The sequence below is a fragment of the Choloepus didactylus genome, chromosome 10 (assembly GCF_015220235.1).
Source record: "Choloepus didactylus isolate mChoDid1 chromosome 10, mChoDid1.pri, whole genome shotgun sequence".
Lineage (NCBI taxonomy): Eukaryota > Metazoa > Chordata > Mammalia > Pilosa > Megalonychidae > Choloepus > Choloepus didactylus.
This window is the reverse complement of record NC_051316.1, coordinates 10,216,257-10,241,825: the sequence shown is the minus strand read 5'-3', so window position 1 is coordinate 10,241,825 and position 25,569 is coordinate 10,216,257. Positions and strand designations below refer to the sequence as shown.

Below are 25,569 nucleotides of genomic sequence, written 5' to 3'. Positions count from 1 at the left end.
AGGAAACGGACCTCTCACCACGGGCAGGAGGGCCACGTAGAGGCTTCTAGAAAAGAAGTCACAATTGTTTTTTCCTCAGTAACTTTCCAATAGTGGTGTTTATTCTGCAAAATAATAAAATAGGAGGTTTATGCTTAAAACTCGGCATGGATCTGAAAGCCACCCTGGTAATTGCCATCACTTTTGGTAACGAGCGTATCTTGCAGAGGGGGCATCTGTCCTCTGGTTGTTAGGAGACACACGTCCACCCTCTGAAGGCCCGCGGGGCCGGATTCCCTGGTGGATGTCTGTGTGCTGTTGGGGTGCCGCGTGTGCAGCCCTGAAGCCGCGGCAGCTGGGATGTGGTGTTTCACCACAAAGCTGTCGTAGTGTGCCTCTGAGTCCCCGTCTCTGCTCTGTCTGGTTTCAGCTGGTGAACTCGGGGCAGGTGGGGGGACAGAAAAATTGGTAAGAGTTGAGGTCAAAACAGTTTCCACCTTCAGTAGGTTCGTGTGATCTTTTGGGGGAAAATGCCCGTCTATCCTAGATAATTTTGTCTAGTAATATAAGGAAAGTAAACTCAGTAAATATTTAGCAGGAAATAGAAGTTTCCCAAAACATACAGTCTAAAATAAGCAAATTATGAATGGTAAAAATTGTAAATTACTAAATCACTCTGTAAACCAAGGATATTTTGTCTGTTACAAATTATATACAAAGGATCTGCTGAGTTTGTGGTATGTCAGTGTGGGTATTGTTAGATGAGTGAAGCTGATTTTCACAAAGTATATGAGTGTCTTAGCTTTGGAATCTTAAACTAGAGAGATTGTAGCAATTCTACAAATTAAGCTCAGTAGATTCTGAAATTTCCTGTTTCCTTCACAGTACACTTATAACGAAGTTTAGTATTCCTGAACCTTTCATTTATAGGACAAAATTGTGAATTTGTAAGCCTTTAACTTTAAGCATCTGTCACTTCCCTTCCTTGTACTGAGATAATTGTTTTGAGAGTGTGTGCTGAGCTGAAAGGAAAAGGTAAAGCTAGTTCTATGGGGCCTCCTATAATTCACCCTTCTATTTCCTTCATGGCTGGAGATAACATTTGAAGTCCCTAGTATGGCAAATAGACGTTCTTTTCAAAGGTATGTTCTTAAATATATATATATTATGGTTCTTTCCTCACACTGCATGGTTCATTTTGCCCCCAAAAGAATGACGTTTTTTGATTTTCCTGTGCTGGCGGCCACAGTGCTGCCACATGCCACCAAAGCCAGGACTGTGTGCCGTCCTCGTTTGCCTCACTGTGCTCCCAGGCTCGTTCACCCACCTCAGTTCTCTGTTCCCGAGGGTTCCTGCTGTTCCCTGCTTTTCCAGCATGCTGCCCTGCAGGACTCCCTGTGCTTCCATTTCCTTTAGCTCCCGTTCTCGGGGCCACAGCATTGCGATGGCTTTCAGGGTGAAAGACTGCTTTCCATCTCATTTATTCCCTTATGGGTTCCAAAGACGTAATTACTTTTATGTAGTCAACTCCTCAAGGAATTCTCATGGTCCTAACCTGGAGAACAGAAGGTGACTTCCAAGGCTGACATGCCGTTGTGCTGTCCACTCATGGCCGTGCCTGAAATTGCCCCGTGGTGTCCGTACCCGTGACTCCTGTCACAAAGTTGATGAGTGCAATGTGGGAGGCTGGATCTCCTCTGCCCTCCTGCTGTTCTGTGGTCCGGTTCTAAAGCTGTGCTTTCGTTCTCCACGTTGAAGTCTACCAAAACTTTGCAGAACATGTGGTTGGCAGAACTTGGAAGGCTGCTTCTGTAGCCATTTGTTTTGCACCTGAGTTGTGCCAGGCATTGGAGAGACCGTCCTGTTGGCAGACAGCAGGGGAAGGCTGGAAGGGCAGTCAGCCGAATGCACCAGCATCTTCTGAGCAAAACAGCTGTAGCATTGCTTCTTCAGAGAAAGGCAGATGGTTCCGAAGGCTGAAGCATTCAGGGCATGTGAGGGGCAGAGGGGGCCACTGGAAGTCAGGCAAGGGCCGTGTCATCAGATGTGCTTAATCTGTCCTTTGTTTTAAGCAGAGAAATGGTGAGGCCACATTTGCCTTGTCAGAGACCACCTCTGGCTGGTGGTTGGAGGACGTTGGAGGACATAGGCAGGAAGCAGGGAAGACAAGGAAAGAAGGGTTGGTGAGATCTAAGATGATGCACACAGGCTCTGCATTAGATGGCAGTGCGTCCTCAGCCCCGAGGAAGTGAATTCTGCACCAGGTAGACTTGGGCATGTCAGTGTAGACAGTGGGGGTGTTTCTTGGGCGGTCGGAAACGAGGGCGTAGGCAGCAATTGGGGCTGCAGTGCAGGCAATGAGGGCAGGGGCCCTGGAAGCTGTTGGCTCGCTTGTGGGGTCAGAAGCCAAGAAACAAAGCAGGGTCATGGGGAGGCCAGAGTGTCACAGAAGGAGGGGGTGAGGAAGGGGGTACAGGTTTCCAGATTTGACTGAGGTGGATTGAACAGGATATAGCTTCAGAGAATCGAGCAGGAACCATCTCCTTTCCCTTTCCCCTGGTTCTCCCCTCGGCCTCTCCTCTTCCTCTTTCTAAGAATGGGAGATGGGATGGTTGATCAGTGTTGTGTTCTTCCTTTGACCAGTGGGAAGGATTCAGTAGAGAGAGAGAAGGTGAATGTATTAGAGAGAATGGGAAGAAGTTGTGAGGCTCTGGAGAAGGAGTGGTTAGACAGGTTAGTTGTGCTGAGTGGGAGGGAAGAGAAGGACCCCTTTCTGGGTGAAGGCAGATTAAAGGGGTTGGGGGTAAAGATTTGATTTGGGAAAGGGAAGCCACCCAGAAAGAAGGAAAAGGATTCAGGCCTGGCTGGGGCTCATGGAGAGTATGGGTGTTAACTCCCGCTGAGTCGGAGGAATGGAGGCTACAATTTTTGCCAAGTACAGTCTAAACTTTTAAAACGGTAGATAGGGTCTTAAAAGTGATTTCATGAACGTTTATTTCTGTTTCTGTTATTTTGTGTGTTCCCTTAGTTGATGCCTAGCATTCAGTAAAAAACAGAATGAATCATTAATGTAGACACATGGCTTATGGGAAGTAAAGATCTCGAGTTTGGAGTGTGAGAAAATTCTGTGGCACTTGTGTGGGTGTGCTGGTGAATGCCAAGGTCCTTGGAGAGGTCAGCACTGGGCAGTCATGGTCTTTTCTGCCCAGGTTATCTGTGAGCTGGTGTTGACTGTGTTGTTGGCGAGGGGGACAAGGGAAGGTGAGAAAGATGGGTGGTTGGATGGGGACGTAGGGGCTGAGCTGAAAGAGTCTCCACCTGCAAATGGGATAGAAAGGGTGGATTCGAATGACCATTGACTGGAAAAGTTTAAACTGAACGTCTGGAATTTAAATGCTTATATGAAGTAATGTGTTCATAATGTGCTTTTAAAAATACATATTGGGCCTCTGAGTTCAAAGGTGGAGGAGCTTGGTGGGCGGCTTTTTTATCAGCAGCTTTGGAGCCTGCATCCTTTGGGTCTTTGTGAGGAGCTGATGAAACGGAACTTGCTCATGTGTTCATGACGTTGATGAGGGGAAACAAGCTTCTAATTGTCTTTAACATCAGTTAACGTGTCTCCACCGCGCGTCGCTTTGGCTGCAGGGCCGCGTCTGCAGGGCGGGACCTCGTCCTGGGCGTCTCTGAAGCTCGGGCAGCCCTCGTTGGCAGGGCCTGCACCAGCTGCTTCCTGGTGGCCTGGCCCACAGGTTCAGCTGACGCCATGCCAACTGTGGGCTTGCCGTTCACTTAGGGGTCGTTACCTGAAATAGCTATTAGTTGGCTACCTATTTGAGCATCCTGAAGGAGAAAACGCTGTTGTTTCTTGAGGCTCTTTGAGCACAGTAAATGGCTGCACCAGTTGGCTCAAGTGGCTGTGAAGTTGATCCCTAAAGGTTTCTCAGAGAGCTCTTGGTTGATGAGATCTGAAAGAAAAATGCATTGAAATCTTGTTTCCATCGGCTGTCTGGTGCCCAGAACCTCCTTCTGAGGCCTCAGAGGGAACCTGCCCACCAATAGTGATGGGGATGTTTCCGAATGTCGTTGTCGTTGATTTTTAATTTAAAATGGCTTCAGTCTTGGGTCGTTCTGTGTACACAGATGTTCTGTTAACTGCCACATTGGCGATGATTCCCGAGACGCGTTATTTTCAGCAGAGGCTGTTCAACGGGAATGTCAGAGTCTAAGACGTTATTTTTAAAATATTTGACCCTCACGAGATTTAAGACATGTATCCACTTGGAAATCTAGCCTCTTGATCAAGGCATGCGAAAAGGTGCTCATAATTTACAATTAATGTGACTTGGCAGTGTTTTTTTTTTTTTTTAAGTCATTTATATGATTAAAGTAGGACACCTGATCCTAAGAAAGCTTCCAGCGTTTTAAAAGTCATGTTGAATTACACACTTGCAGTTGATTTTCCACTCCCAGGTTCTGTAATTTTGCTTTTAAGAAATTGATCAGTATCTGTTCATTATTGCAATGTGCTATTGAAGGCCACGGTGTGGAGTGCTCGGTCCTGCCAGTGGGGCACGCTGAAGAGAATGTTCACATCCGGGCACGAGACGCGTCTTGGATGGCGGGTGGAGACCGTGGCACCTCCCAGAAAGCTGCTGCTGCTGAGCTCACAGCTGGGCCCGGAGACGGCCCCCGGCTCACGGTGTGGACGAAGATGCCCAGCGTGCTCTGTCAGACCCCTTCCTTGGTGGTCACTCCTGCAGTGAGGGCAGTTTTGGGGCTGCATCTTCTCACCTTCGCACAGAGCCCCTTCTCTGGCCGCACCTGCCCCAGCCACCCCACCCCGGGAATTGCTGATGATGGCCAGTGGCTGGTACCCTCTTGCCAGGGTTCGTGCTCCAGGTGCTAAAATGCCCAAACTACAATGAGTAGCCTCAGCTGTAACTGAATACTTAAAATTCAGAAAGTAAAGCTCAGTGGTTGTGCACATTTAAAAATTAGCACCATCCACTTAATAAATTGACCTTCATCTTCTTGCTTCCCGTTGCTTATAACAAGTCTTTCTATTGCCTCAAAATTAAGTAAAAGAAACATGATTATAAAAAGTAGGTGGACACAAATTATAGATACATGAGGAAGCGAGTGTATGTACGATGAATACTACTTTTATAAAGGACTTGCCTGTATGTATTCTTGTATTTTTTTTTTTTTTAATTATCAAGAAGAGCCAAAAGGAATACTGATTTTTCCTGGTCTGATTTGCTTTAGAAATGTGTTTGTGCTAAATAAGTGTGACTGCTTATTTAAAAATAAGCTAAGTTTGTTCACTGTGAAATGGAATACCTTAACATGATCAGTTAGTGTGGTTTAATGTGGGTGAAAATTGGTTTTTCCCATGATTTTGATGGAGGCTGTTTATATATTAATCTAAATATCTTTATTCTACAAAGCTCTCCAGGAGTAGCATTAATGAACCGTTTTATTCTGTTGCTGTTTTCAGTTTTTCTTATGGAACTTTGAGTAGATCTTCAGCACAGGAAAAGCTAAAGCAAGCAGCGTTTTATGACAGGGCAAGCTCTGATGTTACATTGTGCTGTGGGGTTGATATTTATTTCATAGGTCCTTGTGAATAACAGACGTGGGGGAAATGAGAAAGATCAATAGCATCTGACTACATATCTATAATACCATGTTCTTCAACATATTCTGTGTCCTGTTAAGCATTTTTATTTTTGTGGACAAGGGGCTGCCTCCAGCCTCAGATATCCAAGGTTTAAGAAAAAAATCTCACAGCCGTTTACTTTTGAGAGATGGAGGATGCTGGCAGGTATGTCAGAACCAATTGGAGTCCTCTGGCACTTATACACTGATGCCATTCAGAAGTTAATGCACACTTTTCCTGTGTAAAAGAAACAGAAGGCTTCAGTGCTACATTTTTTATAACTGCCCTTTTAAACAGCTGGGGTCTTGTTTCTGTTTGTTTGTGTGTTTGTTTTTTGTTTTTCTTAATGACCCCAGGAAACTTCAGCAAGTAAAACAGCAGCTGCTCCCCAAATGCACCACATGTGTACACAGAAGTAGCGAGTCCAGAGGGCTGTACACTAGAGAAATCATCCATTGCTCTCATCTTCTCACCCCTGCGTCTGTTGCCTGCTTGCTGTGACCCCTTCCTAAGCCCTCAGCGGGCCTTGCTGACCAGTCCAAGAGGCTCTTGGCACCAAGCTTAGTGGCAGAAGTTTATAATCAGATGTCATAGGCACAGCCACTACCAGTACGTGGACTTGGCATACAAGGTGAAATGCATTTATTATCCTGGGCTGGAATGGATCCCAGCATCAGCACTAAAACAGATTTCCAAGGTATCACGTGTCGTGTGTTTAAGTATGACACTAGAAGAAGATGACTGACTTCTGACTGAAATACAAGTGTAAATGTTTTATGTCCTAAAATTATATTTTGAAGTGGTATTTTCTGAAAAGAAAATCGTTGTATATTTAGCGTCTGGTAACATAGAAAACTGATGCCCTCACGTTGTTTTTGCCAACAGAAAAATTTGGTTTAGTGTAAGATAAGGAAGACAATCTCATATGTAGTCTTTCAGAAGCAGGCTATTCCTCAAAATAGCAAATTTCCCTGACAGTAGGAAAGACTAGATAAGTGTTTGCTGTGGCGATACACAGATGAATTCATCCAGGCAGCAGTTGGAGTAGCTGACCTCTGGGATTCTGTTATTCTTCTATTTTAAAAGGGCAGCATGAACATATCTTTCTAAAATAGTACCATTGCAGAGATAATTTTATACCTTGATGCCCTTTGCTGATTCCAGCTAACGTTCCCCTTAGGGAGTTCTGGTAGTCAATTGCCTTGACACTGTTTGGGTGATCCATATATGACCACAGATTTTGCAATTCCTGCCAGAAGCCCAGATTACTTGCTGTAGGAGGATACTTCATCTACAAAATGCTGTTTTTCAGTTAATTTAACATAATCTCTAAAAGGTTGATCTCACAAAATTCTAACCGCATCACTCTTTGGGGTGCGGGTGCCTTCTCCTTATTCGTTGTCGGTTGTTACCCCAGCCTGCCTCGCTCGCCTCCCCCGGCCCTGCCCTGCCTCCTTCCCTGAGCCACCCAAGGGTGCGGAGCTCCCAGAGTTAGGTTGTTTCAAAACAAACAAACTTTAAAACTAAAGACAGTAGCTGCTGTGCTTTTGGGGAGCAAAGCTTTGGAATTGGCATCTGTTTTCTCCCATGAAGACATGCATTTCCTAAATTAGATTTGAGCCATTCTTGTCATGAAGATGGGAGTTCTCAGCAAAAACGCTGAGAACTGAGAGAGGAAATGAACCATCATTTCTCCTAGCTCCGCTGTCTGTGGGCGTCCCTGCCCTTCCCCAGCCCAGGCCTGAGTGACTGCCCTGGTCGTGTCCTGCTCAGTCTTGCCCTCATCCCAGGCTGGTTAGCAGGAACCAGGAGGCCACTCCTGGTGGTGTCTCGTGAGTAGCGGCTCTGGGTTTTCTAGAACCTGTGCATAGGCATCGTGTCGGGTCACTCTGGGCAGGCTCTGAGACTCTAAAGCTGGCATAGGCTCACCAAGGTGGGGAGGCCACCTGGAGTCAGGGCTGGTGCAGACCGCGGTCTCCGTTTCACCTGAATGTCGCACCTCACAAAAATAAGATACGGAGGACTGAGGGTTCTGAATTTCAGAATGAAAACCCTCTAGTGAATGAAAATGAGAACACAACATACCAAAACCTATGGGATGCAGCAAAAGCAGTGCTAAGGGGGAAATTTATAGCACTAAACGCATATATTAAAAAGGAAGAAAGAGCCAAAATCAAAGAACTAATGGATCAACTGAAGAAGCTAGAAAATGAACAGCAAACCAATCCTAAACCAAGTACAAGAAAAGAAATAACAAGGATTAAAGCAGAAATAAATGACATAGAGAGCAAAAAAAACAATAGAAAGGATAAATATCACCAAAAGTTGGTTCTTTGAGAAGATCAACAAGATTGACAAGCCCCTAGCTAGACTGACAAAATCAAAAAGAGAGAAGACCCATATAAACAAAATAATGAATGAAAAAGGTGACATAACTGCAGATCCTGAAGAATTAAAAAAATTATAAGAGGATATTATGAACAACTGTATGGCAACAAACTGGATAATGTAGAAGAAATGGACAATTTCCTGGAAACATATGAACAACCTAGACTGACCAGAGAAGAAATAGAAGACCTCAACCAACCCATCACAAGCAAAGAGATCCAATCAGTCATCAAAAATCTTCCCACAAATAAATGCCCAGGGCCAGATGGCTTCACAGGGGAATTCTACCAAACTTTCCAGAAAGAACTGACACCAATCTTACTCAAACTCTTTCAAAACATTGAAAAAAATGGAACACTACCTAATTCATTTTATGAAGCTAACATCAATCTAATACCAAAACCAGGCAAAGATGCTACAAAAAAGGAAAACTACCGGCCAATCTCCCTAATGAATATAGATGCAAAAATCCTCAACAAAATACTTGCAAATCGAATCCAAAGACACATTAAAAAAAATCATACACCATGACCAAGTGGGGTTCATTCCAGGCATGCAAGGATGGTTCAACATAAGAAAAACAATCAATGTATTACAACACATTAAAAACTCGAAAGGGAAAAATCAATTGATCATCTCAATAGATGCTGAAAAAGCATTTGACAAAATCCAACATCCCTTTTTGATAAAAACACTTCAAAAGGTAGGAATTGAAGGAAACTTCCTCAACATGATAAAGAGCATATATGAAAAACCCACAGCCAGCATAGTACTCAATGGTGAGAGACTGAAAGCCTTCCCTCTAAGATCAGGAACAAGACAAGGATGCCCGCTGTCACCACTGTTATTCAACATTGTGCTGGAAGTGCTAGCCAGGGCAATCCGGCAAGACAAAGAAATAAAAGGCATCCAAATTGGAAAAGAAGAAGTAAAACTGTCATTGTTTGCAGATGATATGATCTTATATCTAGAAAACCCTGAGAAATCAACGATACACCTACTAGAGCTAATAAACAAATTTAGCAAAGTAGCGGGATACAAGATTAATGCACATAAGTCAGTAATGTTTCTATATGCTAGAAATGAAGAAACGGAAGAGACACTCAAGAAAAAGATACCATTTTCAATAGCAACTAAAAAAATCAAGTACCTAGGAATAAACTTAACCAAAGATGTAAAAGACCTATACAAAGAAAACTATATAACTCTACTAAAAGAAATAGAAGGGGACCTTAAAAGATGGAAAAATATTCCATGTTCATGGATAGGAAGGCTAAATGTCATTAAGATGTCAATTCTACCCAAACTCATCTACAGATTCAATGCAATCCCAATCAAAATTCCAACAACCTACTTTGCAGACTTGGAAAAGCTAGTTATCAAATTTATTTGGAAAGGGAAGATGCCTCGAATTGCTAAAGACACTTTAAAAAAGAAAAACGAAGTGGGAGGACTTACACTCCCTGACTTTGAAGCTTATTATAAAGCCACAGTTGCCAAAACAGCATGGTACTGGCACAAAGATAGACATATAGATCAATGGAATCGAATTGAGAATTCAGAGATAGACCCTCAGATCTATGGCCGACTGATCTTTGATAAGGCCCCCAAAGTCACCGAACTGAGCCATAATGGTCTTTTCAACAAATGGGGCTGGGAGAGTTGGATATCCATATCCAAAAGAATGAAAGAGGACCCCTACCTCACCCCCTACACAAAAATTAACTCAAAATGGACCAAAGATCTCAATATAAAAGAAAGTACCATTAAACTCCTAGAAGATAATGTAGGAAAACATCTTCAAGACCTTGTATTAGGAGGCCACTTCCTAGACTTTACACCCAAAGCACAAGCAACAAAAGAGAAAATAGATAAATGGGAACTCCTCAATCTTAGAAGTTTCTGCACCTCAAAGGAATTTCTCAAAAAGGTAAAGAGGCAGCCAACTCAATGGGAAAAAATTTTTGGAAACCATGTATCTGACAAAAGACTGATATCTTGCATATACAAAGAAATCCTACAACTCAATAACAATAGTACAGACAGCCCAATTATAAAATGGGCAAAAGATATGAAAAGACAGTTCTCTGAAGAGGAAACACAAATGGCCAAGAAACACATGAAAAAATGTTCAGCTTCACTAGCTATTAGAGAGATGCAAATTAAGACCACAATGAGATACCATCTAACACCGGTTAGAATGGCTGCCATTAAACAAACAGGAAACTACAAATGCTGGAGGGGATGTGGAGAAATTGGAACTCTTATTCATTGTTGGTGGGACTGTATAATGGTTCAGCCACTCTGGAAGTCAGTCTGGCAGTTCCTTAGAAAACTAGAGATAGAGCTACCATTCGATCCAGCGATTGCACTTCTCGGGATATACCCGGAAGATCGGAAAGCAGTGACACGAACAGATATCTGCACGCCAATGTTCATAGCAGCATTATTCACAATTGCCAAGAGATGGAAACAACCCAAATGTCCATCAACAGATGAGTGGATAAATAAAATGTGGTATATACACACGATGGAATACTACGCGGCAGTAAGAAGGAATGATCTGGTGAAACATATGACAACATGGATGAACCTTGAAGACATAATGCTGAGCGAAATAAGCCAGGCACAAAAAGAGAAATATTATATGCTACCACTAATGTGAACTTTGAAAAATGTAAAACAAATGGTTTATAATGTAGAATGTAGGGGAACTAGCAGTAGAGAGCAATTAAGGAAGGGGGGAACAATAATCCAAGAAGAACAGATAAGCTATTTAACGTTCTGGGGATGCCCAGAAATGACTATGGTCTGTTAATTTCTGATGGATGTAGTAGGAACAAGTTCACTGAAATGTTGCTATAGTATGTAACTTTCTTGGGGTAAAGTAGGAACATGTTGGAAGTTAAGCAGTTATCTTAGGTTAGTTGTCTTTTTCTTACTCCCTTGCTATGGTCTCTTTGAAATGTTCTTTTATTGTATGTTTGTTTTCTTTTTAACTTTTTTTTCATACAGTTGATTTGAAAAAAAGAAGGGAAAGTTAAAAAAAAAAAAAAGAAAAAAGACAAACAAGGAAAAAAAAAAAAAAAAAAAAAAAAAAAACGATGTAGTGCCCCCTTGAGGAGCCTGTGGAGAATGTAGGGGTATTCGCCTACCCCACCTCCATGGTTGCTAACATGACCACAGACATAGGGGACTGGTGGTTTGATGGGTTGAGCCCTCTACCATAAGTTTTACCCTTGGGAAGACGGTTGCTGCAAAGGAGAGGCTAGGCCTCCCTGTATTTGTGCCTAAGAGTCTCCTCCTGAATGCCTCTTTGTTGCTCAGATGTGGCCCTCTCTCTCTGGCTAAGCCAACTTGAAAGGTGAAATCACTGCCCTCCCCCCTACGTGGGATCAGACACCCAGGGAAGTGAATCTCCCTGGCAACGTGGAATATGACTCCCGGGGAGGAATGTAGACCCGGCATCGTGGGATGGAGAACATCTTCTTGACCAAAAGGGGGATGTGAAAGGAAATGAAATAAGCTTCAGTGGCAGAGAGATTCCAAAACGAGCCGAGAGATCACTCTGGTGGGCACTCTTACGCACACTTTAGACAACCTTTTTTAGGTTCTAAAGAATTGGGGTAGCTGGTGGTGGATACCTGAAACTATTAAACTACAACCCAGAACCCATGAATCTCGAAGACAGTTGTATAAAAATGTAGCTTATGAGGGGTGACAGTGGGATTGGGAATGCCATAAGGACCAAACTCCACTTTGTCTAGTTTATGGATCGATGTGTAGAAAAGTAGGGGAAGCAAACAAACAGACAAAGGTACCTAGTGTTCTTTTTTACTTCAATTGCTCTTTTTCACTCTAATTATTATTCTTGTTATTTTTGTGTGTGTGCTAATGAAGGTGTCAGGGATTGATTTAGGTGATGAATGTACAACTATGTAATGGTACTGTAAACAATCGAAAGTACAATTTGTTTTGTATGACTGCGTGGTATGTGAATATATCTCAATAAAATGATGATTAAAAAAAAAAAAAAAAACCCTCTAGTGACCATTTATTTCTAGAGTGAAAACAAAATACCATAAAATCATTGTTAAAAGTGGTTTGAGAGAGGTGAGAACAGAGCCAAATAAGAGGAAGGAAATTGGTGGACTGAGGTAAAGATAGATGCGGTTGAAAAGGCCCCTCTTGAGGAAACACAAAGGGGACACCCAGCATATATAGTCTGTGCTTTTTAATGTGCAGTAGACTCACGGATGTGTGTGTGTGTGTGTGTTCCTGGATGTCAGCTTTGGGAGCAGAAAACACGAGACAAGCTAGATTATTCCTACAACCAAAGGTAAAATATATTTGGTTCCCTTAAATAAATTGTTTGCCACCCAAACGAAGATATTGCACAGGAAAAAAATTGATTTGCACATTGGTCCTTCTTTATGGCATGAAATGAATTCTGTGGAGTAGTCTAATGATGAAAATGCGGCATGTTGGTTAGCAGCTCCTCACGTAGCCGCCCTTTGCCATGTCTCGCCTTGGGGTCAGTGGCGGTGGCAGCCTCCTGAGATCTTGTGGGATCGAAGGGGGGCAGTGTCTGGCACTGCACGCCGAGCAGGTGATGCCCCTCAGTACCCGGGGCTGCCGCAGTTGACTGGAAACTGTTCAGTGACACAGCTCAGGAAAATCGTGGTGGTCTTAGATTGTGAGCCCAAAGGACAGGGTCTGTCTAATGGAGTTGAGTTCATTGGTTTTATATCTGGCACTTCTGAATACTGAATTAAATACAAATAAGCATGTGTTTATATATTGTGTGTACCTGTGTTTTGACTTGATGGATTTAAAACAAACATTTTAAGTGTTCCAAATTTGAAGTTGACGATATTCACCTATCAGTGAAAGGAATGTTCCAAATGACAAGAAGAACTTCTTTGTAAAAGGGGAATTTTCAGTAACTGTCTTGACTTGTACACCTGCTCACCCCCCTTGCAGCCTGGTCACACGGTGCCCCCGACACTGCCTCGTCCCTAAAGCAGCCTGGCCCATGGGACCCCAAAATGTGTTTAAACAGTTTTCTCATGACAGGCAATGTACATCCAAGTATGAACCCTTGGCGTTGTTGATTACATTTGGGGAGACCACTGTGTTGCAGTCGTATTTGGGCGAGGGGTGGAGCTGGAGGAGAGCCAGCCAGCTCCTCGTCTGACAGGCCCTCTGCTGAGACTTTGTCCCTTGGGATCTCCCAGGGCCGTAGGCATTACTTGGGGGAAATGGGGCCCAGGTGGAGTAACGTCACCTGGACGGAATTTATGGGTTGATGATGAAATGAGAGTTCCTGGCGCCAGTGTGGTTCCCGGGCCCAGCTGTGTGTGCCCGTTGGGATTCTGACATTTCTGGAAGTAACGTGGGCTCTTTGCTGTTCGTGAGGAGCAGACGCCGATTCAGTCAGGTTGTAAAATCAATGCCATTCATGAGAAGTGTTAACATACCAATGTGTGGTTTGGATTGTCTTCTTTGTAATTTCCCCGTCATAGATTGTTCCTTAATTTATTTGGAAATTATGTGGGAAAATGTGCATGTCTGTGTGTTTGTGAATTTCTTGACTATCGTAGTGGTAAAACAATTGTGGGTGTGAGGGCATGGTTTTTGTATTATATCAACTTAAAACTTCTTACCTTTTCTGAGGTGAAATGTTAGTCTTAAGTTTTGCTGAATGTGATTACTGTCTGCCGCCATTATCTGGGATTTCAGAACTTTGAATGTTGCTCCTACGTATTTTTGGATCTCATTTCATGGTGGTTAGTCCTTGCCAACCTTTCAGACAGAGTTTAACAGCTATGTTTGTTAAAGTGGGAGGTACTTGAGTGAAGTAGCTACCAAATGCACGTTATTTCTCACATCTAATTAACAAAAGAATTCATCTGTGTAGAAAAAGAGATTAGCTACCTAAACTGAGTTTTTCATGTTACAGTAATCACATACTTCTGAGAATTACACCAATTGTCATTATTGAAGCTATTGATGGACTTTACGTATTACAACAAATTTTGTCTAATATCCTTGATTTGTATATGTTGGTTCATTATAGGGGGAAATCAAGTCATGTTTTGGTGGAGAAGAAACTGTTTCCTAACCGAAACTTGAACTGGTGCATTATTAAATGTAGAGTAGAGGGACATACAAAAAGTGTTAAACTTGAGGACTTTGTGACCAGTCAGTGACTTGCTAACCGGATAAGGCGTTATTATGTGAGAAGTGAAATTTTCAGGCTGTAATTGTTAGAGCTGTTTATTTTTGTTAAGGCGGGGTGGCGAGTTTGGTTCCTAATGTGTTCTCTCTGTTTTTTTCCTGTCTAGTTTCACCAGTGATAATTAAGGAGTGGGCAGCATACAAAGGAAAGTCCCCTCAGACGCCAGAACTGGTGGAAGCGCTCACCTTCAGAGAGTGGACCTGCCCCAACCTGAAGAGGCTGTGGCTGGGGAAGGCCGTGGAGGACAAGAACCGCAGGATGAGGGCCTTCCTGGCCTGCATGAGGGCAGACACCCCCGCCATGCTCAACCCAGCCAGCGTGCCCACCCACCTCGTGGTGCTCTGCTGTGTCCTCCGGTAGGTGGCCTCCTCATGGCTGGGCACGGCCAGCATGGCCTTCCCAGGGAGTGCTGCTTGCACTGCCTACCAAAGTTATTCTAATCCCATGTTTGTGTGTATTATAGAAAGAATCAGCCCTTAACATAGCTCTGCAAGCTTAACTGTATCCTGTTGATGGTGTAGGAGAAAGTCCTTTCCTGCAAACCACATGGCCTCCCAGTGAGCAGTGTGTATCCCCTGGTTTCTAAAGCAGCACAGATGTCTCCTTTCCTTCCAGATCAGGATGTGGCCTGCTCTTTGTGACACTTGCGCCTGTCCCAGAGCCCCTTTCCGGGTGCTCTGCAGCTCCCCTGCCTATCCTTGGGGAGCCACGAGCAGAGTCTGCAGCTTCTCCGTGTCTCTGCCTCGTTCCTGAATTGGGGCTAACCCAAGGGTCGCGGTGCAGATGAGTCCACGAGGAGCATTCTGAGTGGGGCAGGCAGCCAGGAGGCCACAGAGTTTGCACTACTTGTTCTCATTGTTACATTTGTGTCGTATGTTATTTCAACTACATCTTTGGTTGTCTCTGAGCATGAGAAATATAGCTTGGCTCTGTTTCTTATTTTTAAAAAGTAAATAAGCTCTATCACCATTAATAGGCCACTGTATGTGTACTGCGTATGTGTATGGAAATGGATAAATGAAGTGCTGATTCGGTGTACAAACGCATGTGCCAACACCGGTGAAGTTTTTTTTTCCAGTTTTTTTATTTTGAAAGAATTTAGATGTACACAGCCCTTGCCAAAATCATGGAGTCCCCTAATGTTGTTCATGCATTTGTGTGAATGTTCACATCCTGCATAGCTACAGTACCAGTTATCAAAACCAAGGAATGATCATTGTATAAAAGTTGCAAAACTTCTGCAATTACTACCTTAACTCAGCTCAATTCAATTCAGCTCTGACTCAGGCCAGACCCCTTGGGTTCAGGACCAGCCTCCACAAGATGGTCCCTTACCCCTTTGGCCCCCCATCGCCAGCTCAGAGACCCAGGCCACCCACACTTCTGACCAACTGGCCACAGACTTGGGGGTTCCCACCACTCCCTTTGGACTTTGGAATTCACTAGAATGACTTGCAGATCTCAGTGGAAGTGCGCTGTACCTAGGATTGCAGTTTCATTGTGGTAAAGGCACACAGATTGGAAGCCAAGAGGTTGAGGCCTGGGGGTCTCAAAGGCAAGCTTCCCACGGGGATGTGTGATATCAGTCATGGCCACTCACTGGGGTTTCCCTGGGTAGATGGGTGAGTCAGTCAGTGCCCATATGGTTGAGCTCTGTCTGCTATGAGGGCTCACAGCCCCAAGCCCTCATCCCACAGTTGGCCTTTTTGGTGTGGCCGTCCCCTCCCTGCTGGGGTCCTGGGCCCACCATGGAAAACAGGACACTCGTGGGGAATTACAGGGATTCAGAGGTTCCCTCCCCAGGGAGCTGTTTGCAGACTGTCCCTGGTCTGGGTTTGCGTGGTGCTTTCTCGTGATTCGATCCAGGTTGTGCATTTGGGGGAGAGGACCCTGAAGGTGAGGTGCCCTTTGCTCCACACAGGCAGAGGGTGGGTGCTGCCGGCGCAACTGCAGGGGACCTTGACCTGCATCTCTTGGTAATTTGGGTCTGCCAGGTCTCTGCTCTGGGAGCGCCTGTTTTCCCTTGGCTTCTGTGTAGGAGCCTGACATCCAACCACACTTGGGGAGGGGGTTGTGGAGAGGGGAGTATCTGCATATATTTTTTTGAAATTATTCTGTACTGAAAAGTTGCTGCCACCACCACCCCCCCATTTATTCAGCCTTTTATTTATATGCGATTTGACACGTGTATTTATTTTATTCTTTGTCATTATTTATTTTGTTCTTCAAATTGTTCCAGCTCTTACCCTTGGGAGCTCTTGTGGCTCCAGCGTCCTCTTAAAAGACCCCGTCGTCCCCCGCGGCATTTCCTCACTTCCTGGCTCACCATGTGTTTTTCCTGCCCTGCCCTGGAGTCTTCTCTGAGGCTTCTTTTCACTGGAGTGGCCCTTAGAGACCATTCGATCCAGCACTGGGTGTGCCCACCACGGCTGGGATACCCTCCTGCAGACAGCTACAAATGTCTGTACACACTGTGGAAGTTTTGGTGTTAGTTTGAGTTGGCATGCATACCTGAATGTTCACTAGTTTTTTTAGGTTTTTGCTTTTTGCTTTTTAAACAATTTGAAACTTAGAGAGGAGTGACAAGTAAAACACAAAGAGCTTTCTTGTCTGAACCATTCGAGCTTGCTAACTTGGTGCCCCATCGTCCCCAAACACTTGAGTGTGCTTTCCAACAAACAAGGGCATTCTCCTGTGGAACCACAGTGCAGCCATCAGAATCAGTTCACACTGATCTACTCTTCAGAACCCATTTCTCCCCGTGTCCTAGCAACATCAGACGTTGCCGGAGGGTGCGGCTGGGCGTCCTCTGCACACTCGGGCATCAGGCCCCTTTGGTCTCTGCCCATCAGGACCATCCCTCTGTCTTCCCTGACTCTTGGACACCCCTGGGGAGGACAGGCCAGTTATTTGGGGACTGTCCCTCAGTTTGAGTTTGTCCATCCTTTCTCAGTGATTAGACGCGGGAGCTTCCTGGGAGAGGAGCTGTGTTCTCCCCGCATCCCACCTCGGGCACTGGGCCTCGGTGGAGGGAGAGTCGCCCTCACCCTCACCTTCTCTGACTGTTCAGTCTTTTATGAGAGGTCTTTGAAACTATGTAAACACTCCATGCCTTCAGTGCAATCATTTAGGTACTTGTGTCAGCATGAATCATGGTCCTATTCTGTTGAATGTTTGTTACTGCCATTATTTATTTTGATCCTTGAATTATCACCTGTTAGGCCAGTGGGAATCTTGTCACCCTGCTTCCCTGAGCACTTGTTTACTTTGCTGCAGAGGATGTCCTAGGCTTCTCTTGTGCCTTCCCTCCCCGGGAGTCACCGTTTCTCGGAGCAGGCCAGTCCCGTGCAGCGGCCAGGGCCTCAAGGTGGCGGCCTGTTGTGTGGCCGCTCCCCGGTGCTCGTGGCGTTCCGATGCATCCATACCTACCCTTGCATACACCCGGGCTCCTGCTTCTCACCGAGATGGTGAGTTCACACTGCTGCCCCCAGTCTGGCACCACAGGTGTCGTTCTGGTTGTCCGTTTTTCCATTTTGGTAGCCTCCGCCTCTGACGGTGACGGCTTGGGTCTGCTTACCCTTCACGGACTGACCTGTTTGCTCATGTTCCCTGAGTGTGCTCTGGTCTCCCGTGTCTGCCTTCCGTTTGGGTGCGCCCTCACCCTGCTTAGCTGCCCTCCCCTTGGGTGCACCCTCGCCTCATGTTGGCGGCTTTCCTCCGCAGGCACCGCATACCTCCTCTCTGGGCCTCGCGGCTTCCCCACCCCCAGGGGCCTTGTCTCCTCAGCTGTGGGAAGGAGGACAGAGGTTTACTCAGGTCTTTTCTCTGAAAGATAACTTATTCAAGAAGACTTTCCTTAAGTGAGGTTGTTGTGTCCATTTCTTAATCCCATTGAATATTAGCTAATGAAAGAGAGGAGGGTTTTTGCTTTTGTTTCAGAATCTTCTGGTTTCCTCTATTAAACTCTATAAAGCATTCCATGGTGTTAAATTCACTTAAAAAAAGTATGTTTTTTTAATCAGTAAAAACCTGTGTTAGCCAGAACTTTAAGGTGAAGGCTTTGGGTGCCCTATGATCACATACACTGTACAAATCCAGTTACCTTACTGTATTTCCCTCTTCTAAGTTCAGAGTGATGGTTGTTGGCCTTTACTCACACGGAACATCTGGCTGGCAGTCACGTAACTGACCTAAAAATGACACTCTTTGTTGGTGAGGACAGACATGTGCCGTGGGGGTCCGGGGCTGGAACAGCAGGCATGGGCCCCAGGCAGTGACCACTGAGCTGCTGGCACAGGGTGGGGGTGGGGGATTGGATCCGTTCACGTTCGTTTGCTTAGAAACGTTGAATTCCGTGTTCCTATTCACAGTCTTCGGCGTGGTGGGACACAGTGGTCCCACCTTCGTTCTTCTCTTACTACTGCCCCTTGTTGGTTTATTCACCAGGTGCTTGTCTGGCACACACCGTCTGGGGCTCTGCATGCCAGGTCTTGGGTGAGGCGCTGGCCATACTGCGGGCAGAGAGGGCCGGTGGGCCCGTCCTGTGCAGGGACAGCTGTGCCCAGCGCCCTCGCGTGCCATCTCCCTGTTTCAGTGTCCGCTCTCTAGTTTGCTTGTCGTGTTCATTCTGTCCCATCCGCCTGGAGCAAGCTCGTGCACAGCTCAGCTCGTCGCCTTCATGGCCTCGTCCCAGATTTCAGTAGTTGTCCCATTCCTCCATTTCTAAGATTATCTTTATTGTTGATTCTGCTGTTTTTAAACAAAGACTCATTTTAGACCTTTTGGAAAACACTAAAGAGTGAAAAGTGTAAAGACTAATAGGTATCACTCATTCAGCTCAGAAACCAGTAAGTGCATTCACATTTGAATTAATTTCTTCATGTCCTTTTTTCTGTCGCATTTGTGGGACTTAGCACTCAAGACGCTGGTATTGAGTGCCCTTAAAAGTTTGAGCTGAATAGTTGGGTGGAAGCCAGGTCACATTTTTGGTTGTGAAGAGATTGGGTTGTGGTGTGCTGGGGCTGAGACACGTGGAGTCAAGGGAGAGCTTGCAGTTTGGAAAGACTTTGTTTTTAGACTCACTGAGGCTAAGTTGGATGGGAAGAGATTTGGGAGAAAGGGCGAATGACTAACAGGACAGGGTCCCAGGAAAGTAGGGGGGTGGAGTCATGACTCAAATCATGGGTTGACCCCTCCACGCAGATGTTTCTCACACTCCAGTAAGAGGACACGTTTCCACCTTCTGCACTCCGGGCCGCTTCGACAAGCCAGTGAAGGAGGCCATCCGTCATGGCCTCTGTTATTGACATGGTAGGAAGCACATCACCTGCTAAGAATACTGTGGACAGACGGAGTAGGGGGTCTGAAGTTTCACGGTCGATGAGCTGTTGAGGGGAACGGGAGAGGGGGCTGAGCAAGGACAAGTCAATGGGGACAGTGACTGTGGGATGAAATTTGATGGCAACAACTCAGTGCTCCCTGAGTAAGAGTGGATTTGTCGGTTTATTGATCCATAATTGTAGTTAGAGCAGACCAGTGTGATGAGAGGGCGCCAGACAACTACAGGTGCTGGGGGGGGGGAGTTTAGATCGGGTCTAGACCAGGGGTGGGGAGGGACTAGGAAATGAGAGACCTGAGGGACTGTAGGCATGTGGTGCTGCAGAGCAGGGCCTTGGGGAGGTGGTCTCGGAGGGAAAGTGGGGTCTGAGGAGGAGCGTGGGAGGGGAAGGGGTTGGATGTGATGGAAGTACTGGTCTGCCCCTTGGGTGGGAAGTAAGCTCTGGAATTTTGTGGCCTATTTTAGACTTAAAAGAAAATTTATAAGATTAATACAAAAAGTTTTTGCTTGTCCTTTACCCATGTTCCCCTGAGTAAAATGTTAACATTCTACCACAATTGCTTTATCCGTTTTCTTTCTCCTTGTGTGTGGGTGTTGAATTCCTTGAATGTAAGTTGCAGACATGATGCTTCTTTACCCCTAAGCACTTCAGTTTGTATTTCCTAAAAAACAAGGACATTAGCAATATCAGAAAATTAATGTTGGTACATCTGATTTCTAGGTCTTACTCGGATTTTGCCCATTCTCCCAGGAATGTCCTTTATAGCCAATGAGACTCTTGGACAATGCTTTGCATGTTCAGTTGTCATGTCATCTTTAATCTGGAACAGTTTCTCAGTCCTTCTTTGAGTTTTGTGATGTATTTTTGGAGAGTAAAGGCTGGTGGTTTTGTGAACCAGGGAGGGCTTGGGCTTCTGTTGGAACAGCCCCTCTGGGGGGCCATTCTCAACATAGATGTGCCAGGGTGTTTTTTATGCGATTTTGGCAGCAACACCGCTGAAGTGGTGTGGTTTTAGTGCGTCCTGAGGCACTAAATGGCATTAACGTGACTGATTTGGTGGTGGCCGCACTGGCTATCACATGCGTAAAGGTTGGATTGTGGCAGCAGCTGCGGTGGACTGGGGGAGAATGGCCGCCTCACTCCTAGAATCTGTGGTAGCAGCCACCAGGAGGAGTCGAGCCAGCGCCGAGGGTGCTGTGTAAGAAGAGTAGGTTCCCTGGGAGGCAGGAGCAGATTATACAGAATGGGGCGGGGGGGGGTTGGCTCTTTATTGGGGGTGCAACTGAATAAAACAGGCAAGGTCTGTATCCAAAAAGAGCTTACGTTGTTGCAGCGTGATAGTAGACAGATAGACATACAAATATAGATAGGTTGGGTTAAGTCCTGGAAGGATGTAAATGGTGGGGGCAAGGGGCTGTGATAACTAAAATGACAGGGCTGGAGGACCTGTGGCTACTTCAGGTCAGGACGTCCCGTCCCGGGAGCTTGCCTTTGAGCTGGGATTCACGGGGTGAGGAGAGTAGGGGAAGAGCCCTCACGTGCCTGCCCACCCCAGCAGGAGCGGAGGTGCAGGGGCTCCCAGCTCCGGTCCCCCCGGGGCTACCAGTGCTCCCCTGGAGCCAGTGCTTGGTGAGAAGGGGTGTGTGGCCCTGAGATGAGCTGGAGGCAGGCAGGGGCCAGCCAGGAGCCCTGGCTTCTCCCCCTGCCTGTGCTCACAGATTCCCCTGTGGCGCCCTGGACTGCGGGGGGTCCCCTTGGCACGTGTGGCTTTTCCTTGTGACGTCAGTCCCGTGAATTTTAACCTAGGACCTGCCTCCTGACTAACCTGTCTCATAAATTAAGATAAATAAGTGATGTAAGTTGATGTTTATAATGTACTTTCAGGGTTTAAAAACAGCATGACAATGAAATGATACCAAAAATCACTGACCAGATATTTTCAGTGTTAACAATTTAGCTTGCTAGTTTTAATTACTCTAAAGTAAGATGTTAGAGTCGGCCCCAGTGATGATTAAGTTTCTATTTGTGCTTGGTTAATAAAATGAAGAGACGGGAGCTGGGCGAGAAACCCTGCTGGGGCTTCTGTGCTGAGTATCCCTAATTTATCTGGAACTGGAACGCCGGTGCTCCCGTATAGATGTGACCCCTTTCTGCTCCTCCAGGTACATGGTGCAGTGGCCAGGAGTACGGATTCTGCGGCGCCAGGAGCTCGATGCCTTCCTGGCCCAGGCGCTGTCCCCCAAGCTCTATGAGCCGGATCAGCTGCAGGAGCTCAAGGTAATCGCAGGCCTGGCCCTCCCACCTGGGGAGCAGGCTTGGGCTCGGGTGCGCGGCATTGGCGTGCGCGGTGTCGGCGGCGGGCAGTGCTCTGTGCCAGCTGGAGGCTTCCCCTGCTTGTCAGCGGGTGTCTGTTCTTGTTTTGCACATCAGGAAATAAACTGACCTTTTCTATTTTAGGAGGCGGTTTCAAATCCTGGGGGCCTTGCGCTTAACTAACATCTCACCAGGATTCTTTTTCTTATTTCGTTCTATTGTTCCTAATTACAACATTAGTTGTATCTAAAAATTATCCTTTGCCCTTCTAGCATTGTAAACCTCTTTTAAAAAGATACACTTGAAGAACAGTCCCTGTGCCCCTTTTAGTTAGCATTTAACATCATGCACCTTTTAATTTTCCCTTCTAGTTAATTGTTTTTGTTCCTTAATTATTTTGACAATATTAATTTTCTCCAAGTTGTTACCTAATTTTTAGCATGCATATCTTTCTCATACACGTTAATGAATTGCTGTGTTTGTACAGTTGTAATTGTTTTCTGATTTCTATACCAAAATTTAGAAGGTGAAGACTTTTTCAAAGTGTGCTCAATTAGTGGATCTGCCTTTTCTTTTTAATGTATTCCAGGTTTTTGGTTTTGTTCTTTCCTTTTCTCATTTGCCATCAGTTATTTATTTACTTATTAATTTTTTTTTCTAAATTTAATTTGTAGTCAGATAACCTCTTTTGGCAAAATTGCCTTCGCCTTTAGATCTTTTTGCTGTTCTTCATGAAGGCATTCTTCCCCTGCCAGAGGAGCGCTAGGCTCGCTTTACAGGTTTCCCGTGTTCTACAGTTGGTGCTCAATAAATTCCTGGTTTTCCCTGAATTATTTTGTTAAACTGAGCAATTTGGTGAGTGAACCTCTTCAGCCGGGTTTGTGTAAGCCATGTGCAGTTGCCATAGGCTTCCTGAGAACTTGGAAACAAGCTAAGTTTAAAAAACAAAAACAAACAGAATAAAACTTGGGGGAGAATTCGCCCCAAATTGTATTCCCTGTTTTCTAGATCAACCTTTTCTGTTGGTTAGGGAGAAAATTTTCTTTGTTTTGAATTTAAATTTTTGCTTGTTTTAGAATGGTTGGTCAGAACCCCCCCCCCCAACCAGTGCCCCAATACCGAGCCCAGGCGCCACTCCCTGTGCCCTAACCAGGAGGTCGCCACCTCGTCTCCATCCCGAGAGGCTTCAGGGCGCGTAGGTGCTTCTGCGACAGTGCCGGCCATCCCTCTACCTCTGCTTCCTGTTTCTCTCATAGAGATTTTTACATCAGTATTGGCATCCCCGTTCTGAAAATCAGACCGCCAGGCGTCAGGTATGCCCGCTCTGCCTCACTTGTCATCAAGTTCCTTTTACTCAAGTTCATCTTACGTCCCATATTCTTTTCATTTTTGGATCGACGCACAGGGTGTAACTTGTGAAAGAGAATCACATTCTAAGCTTTCATTTTGGTTCTTTTGAGATCTTAGTACTTTCATGGTTTTCTCCAGGCTCTTCATCTAAAGCCAGACGTTTCTAGAGATAAAGGGTACATGTCATGTGCAGTTAACTTCAATCTCGCTCATCGTTTCTTTGTGTCTTGCTTGTCTGGAGACCGAAGGTTCGTTCCCTTTAATAAGGACCGAGTTTATTTTCATTGTCAGTGTAAACCCAGACAGAGCTATAAGGAAAAACACCCACGAGTGGGAAAGTTGTCGTTTATGTAGTTTTTCTTTTTCTTTCTTTCTTTCTTTCTTTCTTTCTTTCTTTCTTTCTTTCTTTCTTTCTTTCTTTCTTTCTTTCTTTCTTTCTTTCTTTAAAGTTTGAAAATCCCCTCTGCTATCAGATTGAGCATTGTTGGAATAAACATTATTTAAGTGCTACAAAAATTCCTCTGCAGGGCTGAGGGTTCCAAAATTCAGTGCTAGAAAATTGGATTTTGAAATTGCTTTTTCACTAAACCATTACATTTTTGTTTTTTTATATCATAAAGGCAATGATGATGCTTTTCTATAATATACCATTTCACTATTTATATATGATATAGTCAACTCCTGATTGTTGTTGTTTTAGGGGCCCATTACCCAGTTTGTGGTTTGCCCAGGCCCCCTTTTTCTTCTCCCATCCGTTCACCATGTGCTTGCGCACTCTGCCATCGGAGGGGAGCTGCGGAGGAAAAGGCCCAGCTCTGCCAGCGTAGCCTCATGGGCAAGCTTCTCTGATGGGAGGTGTGGTGGGGAAAGGTGTCGCAGCCATTAGCAAAGGTGAACTTTTAGGGATTTAATTTCATCCGAGCTTTCTCCGCCACCCATTTCCCCGAGTGGCTGAGGCTATGGCAGAGATCGCCAGCTATCCCTGATTTATGCTCTAAGAGCTCCTGGGTTACCGACAGGAGTATGATGACTAAAGGTAAAACTAGTGCTGCGACCCTGTGCTTGAGGAGGGTGGTAAAGGCTGAGGAGAAGGACCTTGGTGCAGTTACAGTATTTGCCCACTTTTTTCCCTCCCTTGCTCTTGATAATTGCCTTAAATTCTTTTAACAGTTTCACATGCTAAGTGCAGAATATAAAAGATGGAAAATGAAGAGCTTTAAAGACAGCATTAGGGGTATGCAACATGTCTGTGGCACCTGTTAGAATTATTTTGCATTTAGGTGAATACGACAGATTCAAGTAAGAGTCTGCTGCCCAGTAATTAGAAGTTGAACAAAGTAACCTCACTAAAATCTGGTTTTTTAGCTAATTGAGCAGAGATTAAATTCTACACTTGTCTTTCTGATAAAGCACTTTTTATCTTTTGTTTCTCCAGCTGGGGAGCGTTGGTAAATGTTGACTATGGTATAAGAGAACGAGGTGAGGATGTGAATACAGCAGCTGTCTCTGTGATTGGAGACGCAGGTTCTGGTTCTGTCAGTAACCAGCTTGGTGTCCCTGCGCTCCTGGGGTTGTTCACTTTCTCCGTCAGTAGCTGGGATGCTGTTGATAGAGCCCGTGTCGCAGGCTTGTGGAGGGAAGTGAGTCAGAGGATGCTTGTACACTTAGAGCAGTGTCTGCGCATTTATGAATGCTCCATAAATATTAGATATTATTATTTATATAATTAACACTTAGGGGAAAATACAAAAAAATTACAAAACACTATGTAATGTAACTTTAAAAATTCTAGAATGAGGAAAAATGCACACATCAGTTGAGATTCTTTTTTTCACATTGTTTAAAACTGCTTTTATTGTGAGGAACTTTCTCTGTTAAATTAGTGATGGTCTTCACCACTAAAATTGCAAATTGTCTCAAACCTGTAAGCATTGTTTTTAAAATTCCATAAAAACACAGTTCCTCAACTAATGTTGACGTCATTTAAAAATGTGTGTGTGTTGTATTTGTGTGGATAATCTAGAATTTTTCCCTGCCTCCTGTCAGCACATTTGGAGAACAATGGCTCTCACTAAGGTGCTTCTGTGTTCTAATGCAGCTGCTTTTGTTTCTTAAACTTAGCACACAAAGAGCTGTTTGCCCAGAAAATGGTTTTGAGTTGTATTAATCAAATACGTGTTTGAGTATGAATATGACAAACAACAAACAGTTACTAAGAATAAACAGCAGGATGATGCTTCGTGTGTTTTCATAGGAGATTTGGGGCATTTTCATGTACACTTGAATAGCAGCATCTTTAG

General features: G+C 44.9%; 1 protein-coding gene across 4 annotated transcripts in view; it reads left to right on the top strand.

Moving 5' to 3' along the window:
* Positions 1–25,569, top strand: part of FAM120A (family with sequence similarity 120A) — a 127,836-nt gene that overhangs the window by 85,974 nt on the left and 16,293 nt on the right. For 3 of the 4 annotated variants that reach the window (XM_037798601.1, XM_037798600.1, XM_037798602.1), the window contains exons 11-12: positions 14,374–14,623; positions 21,769–21,883. In XM_037798601.1, the coding sequence (XP_037654529.1) occupies positions 14,374–14,623; positions 21,769–21,883 (365 nt within the window). Of the gene's footprint in view, positions 1–14,373; positions 14,624–21,768; positions 21,884–25,569 lie in introns of those variants that run through there. The other variant, XM_037798603.1, reaches the window with a different exon arrangement.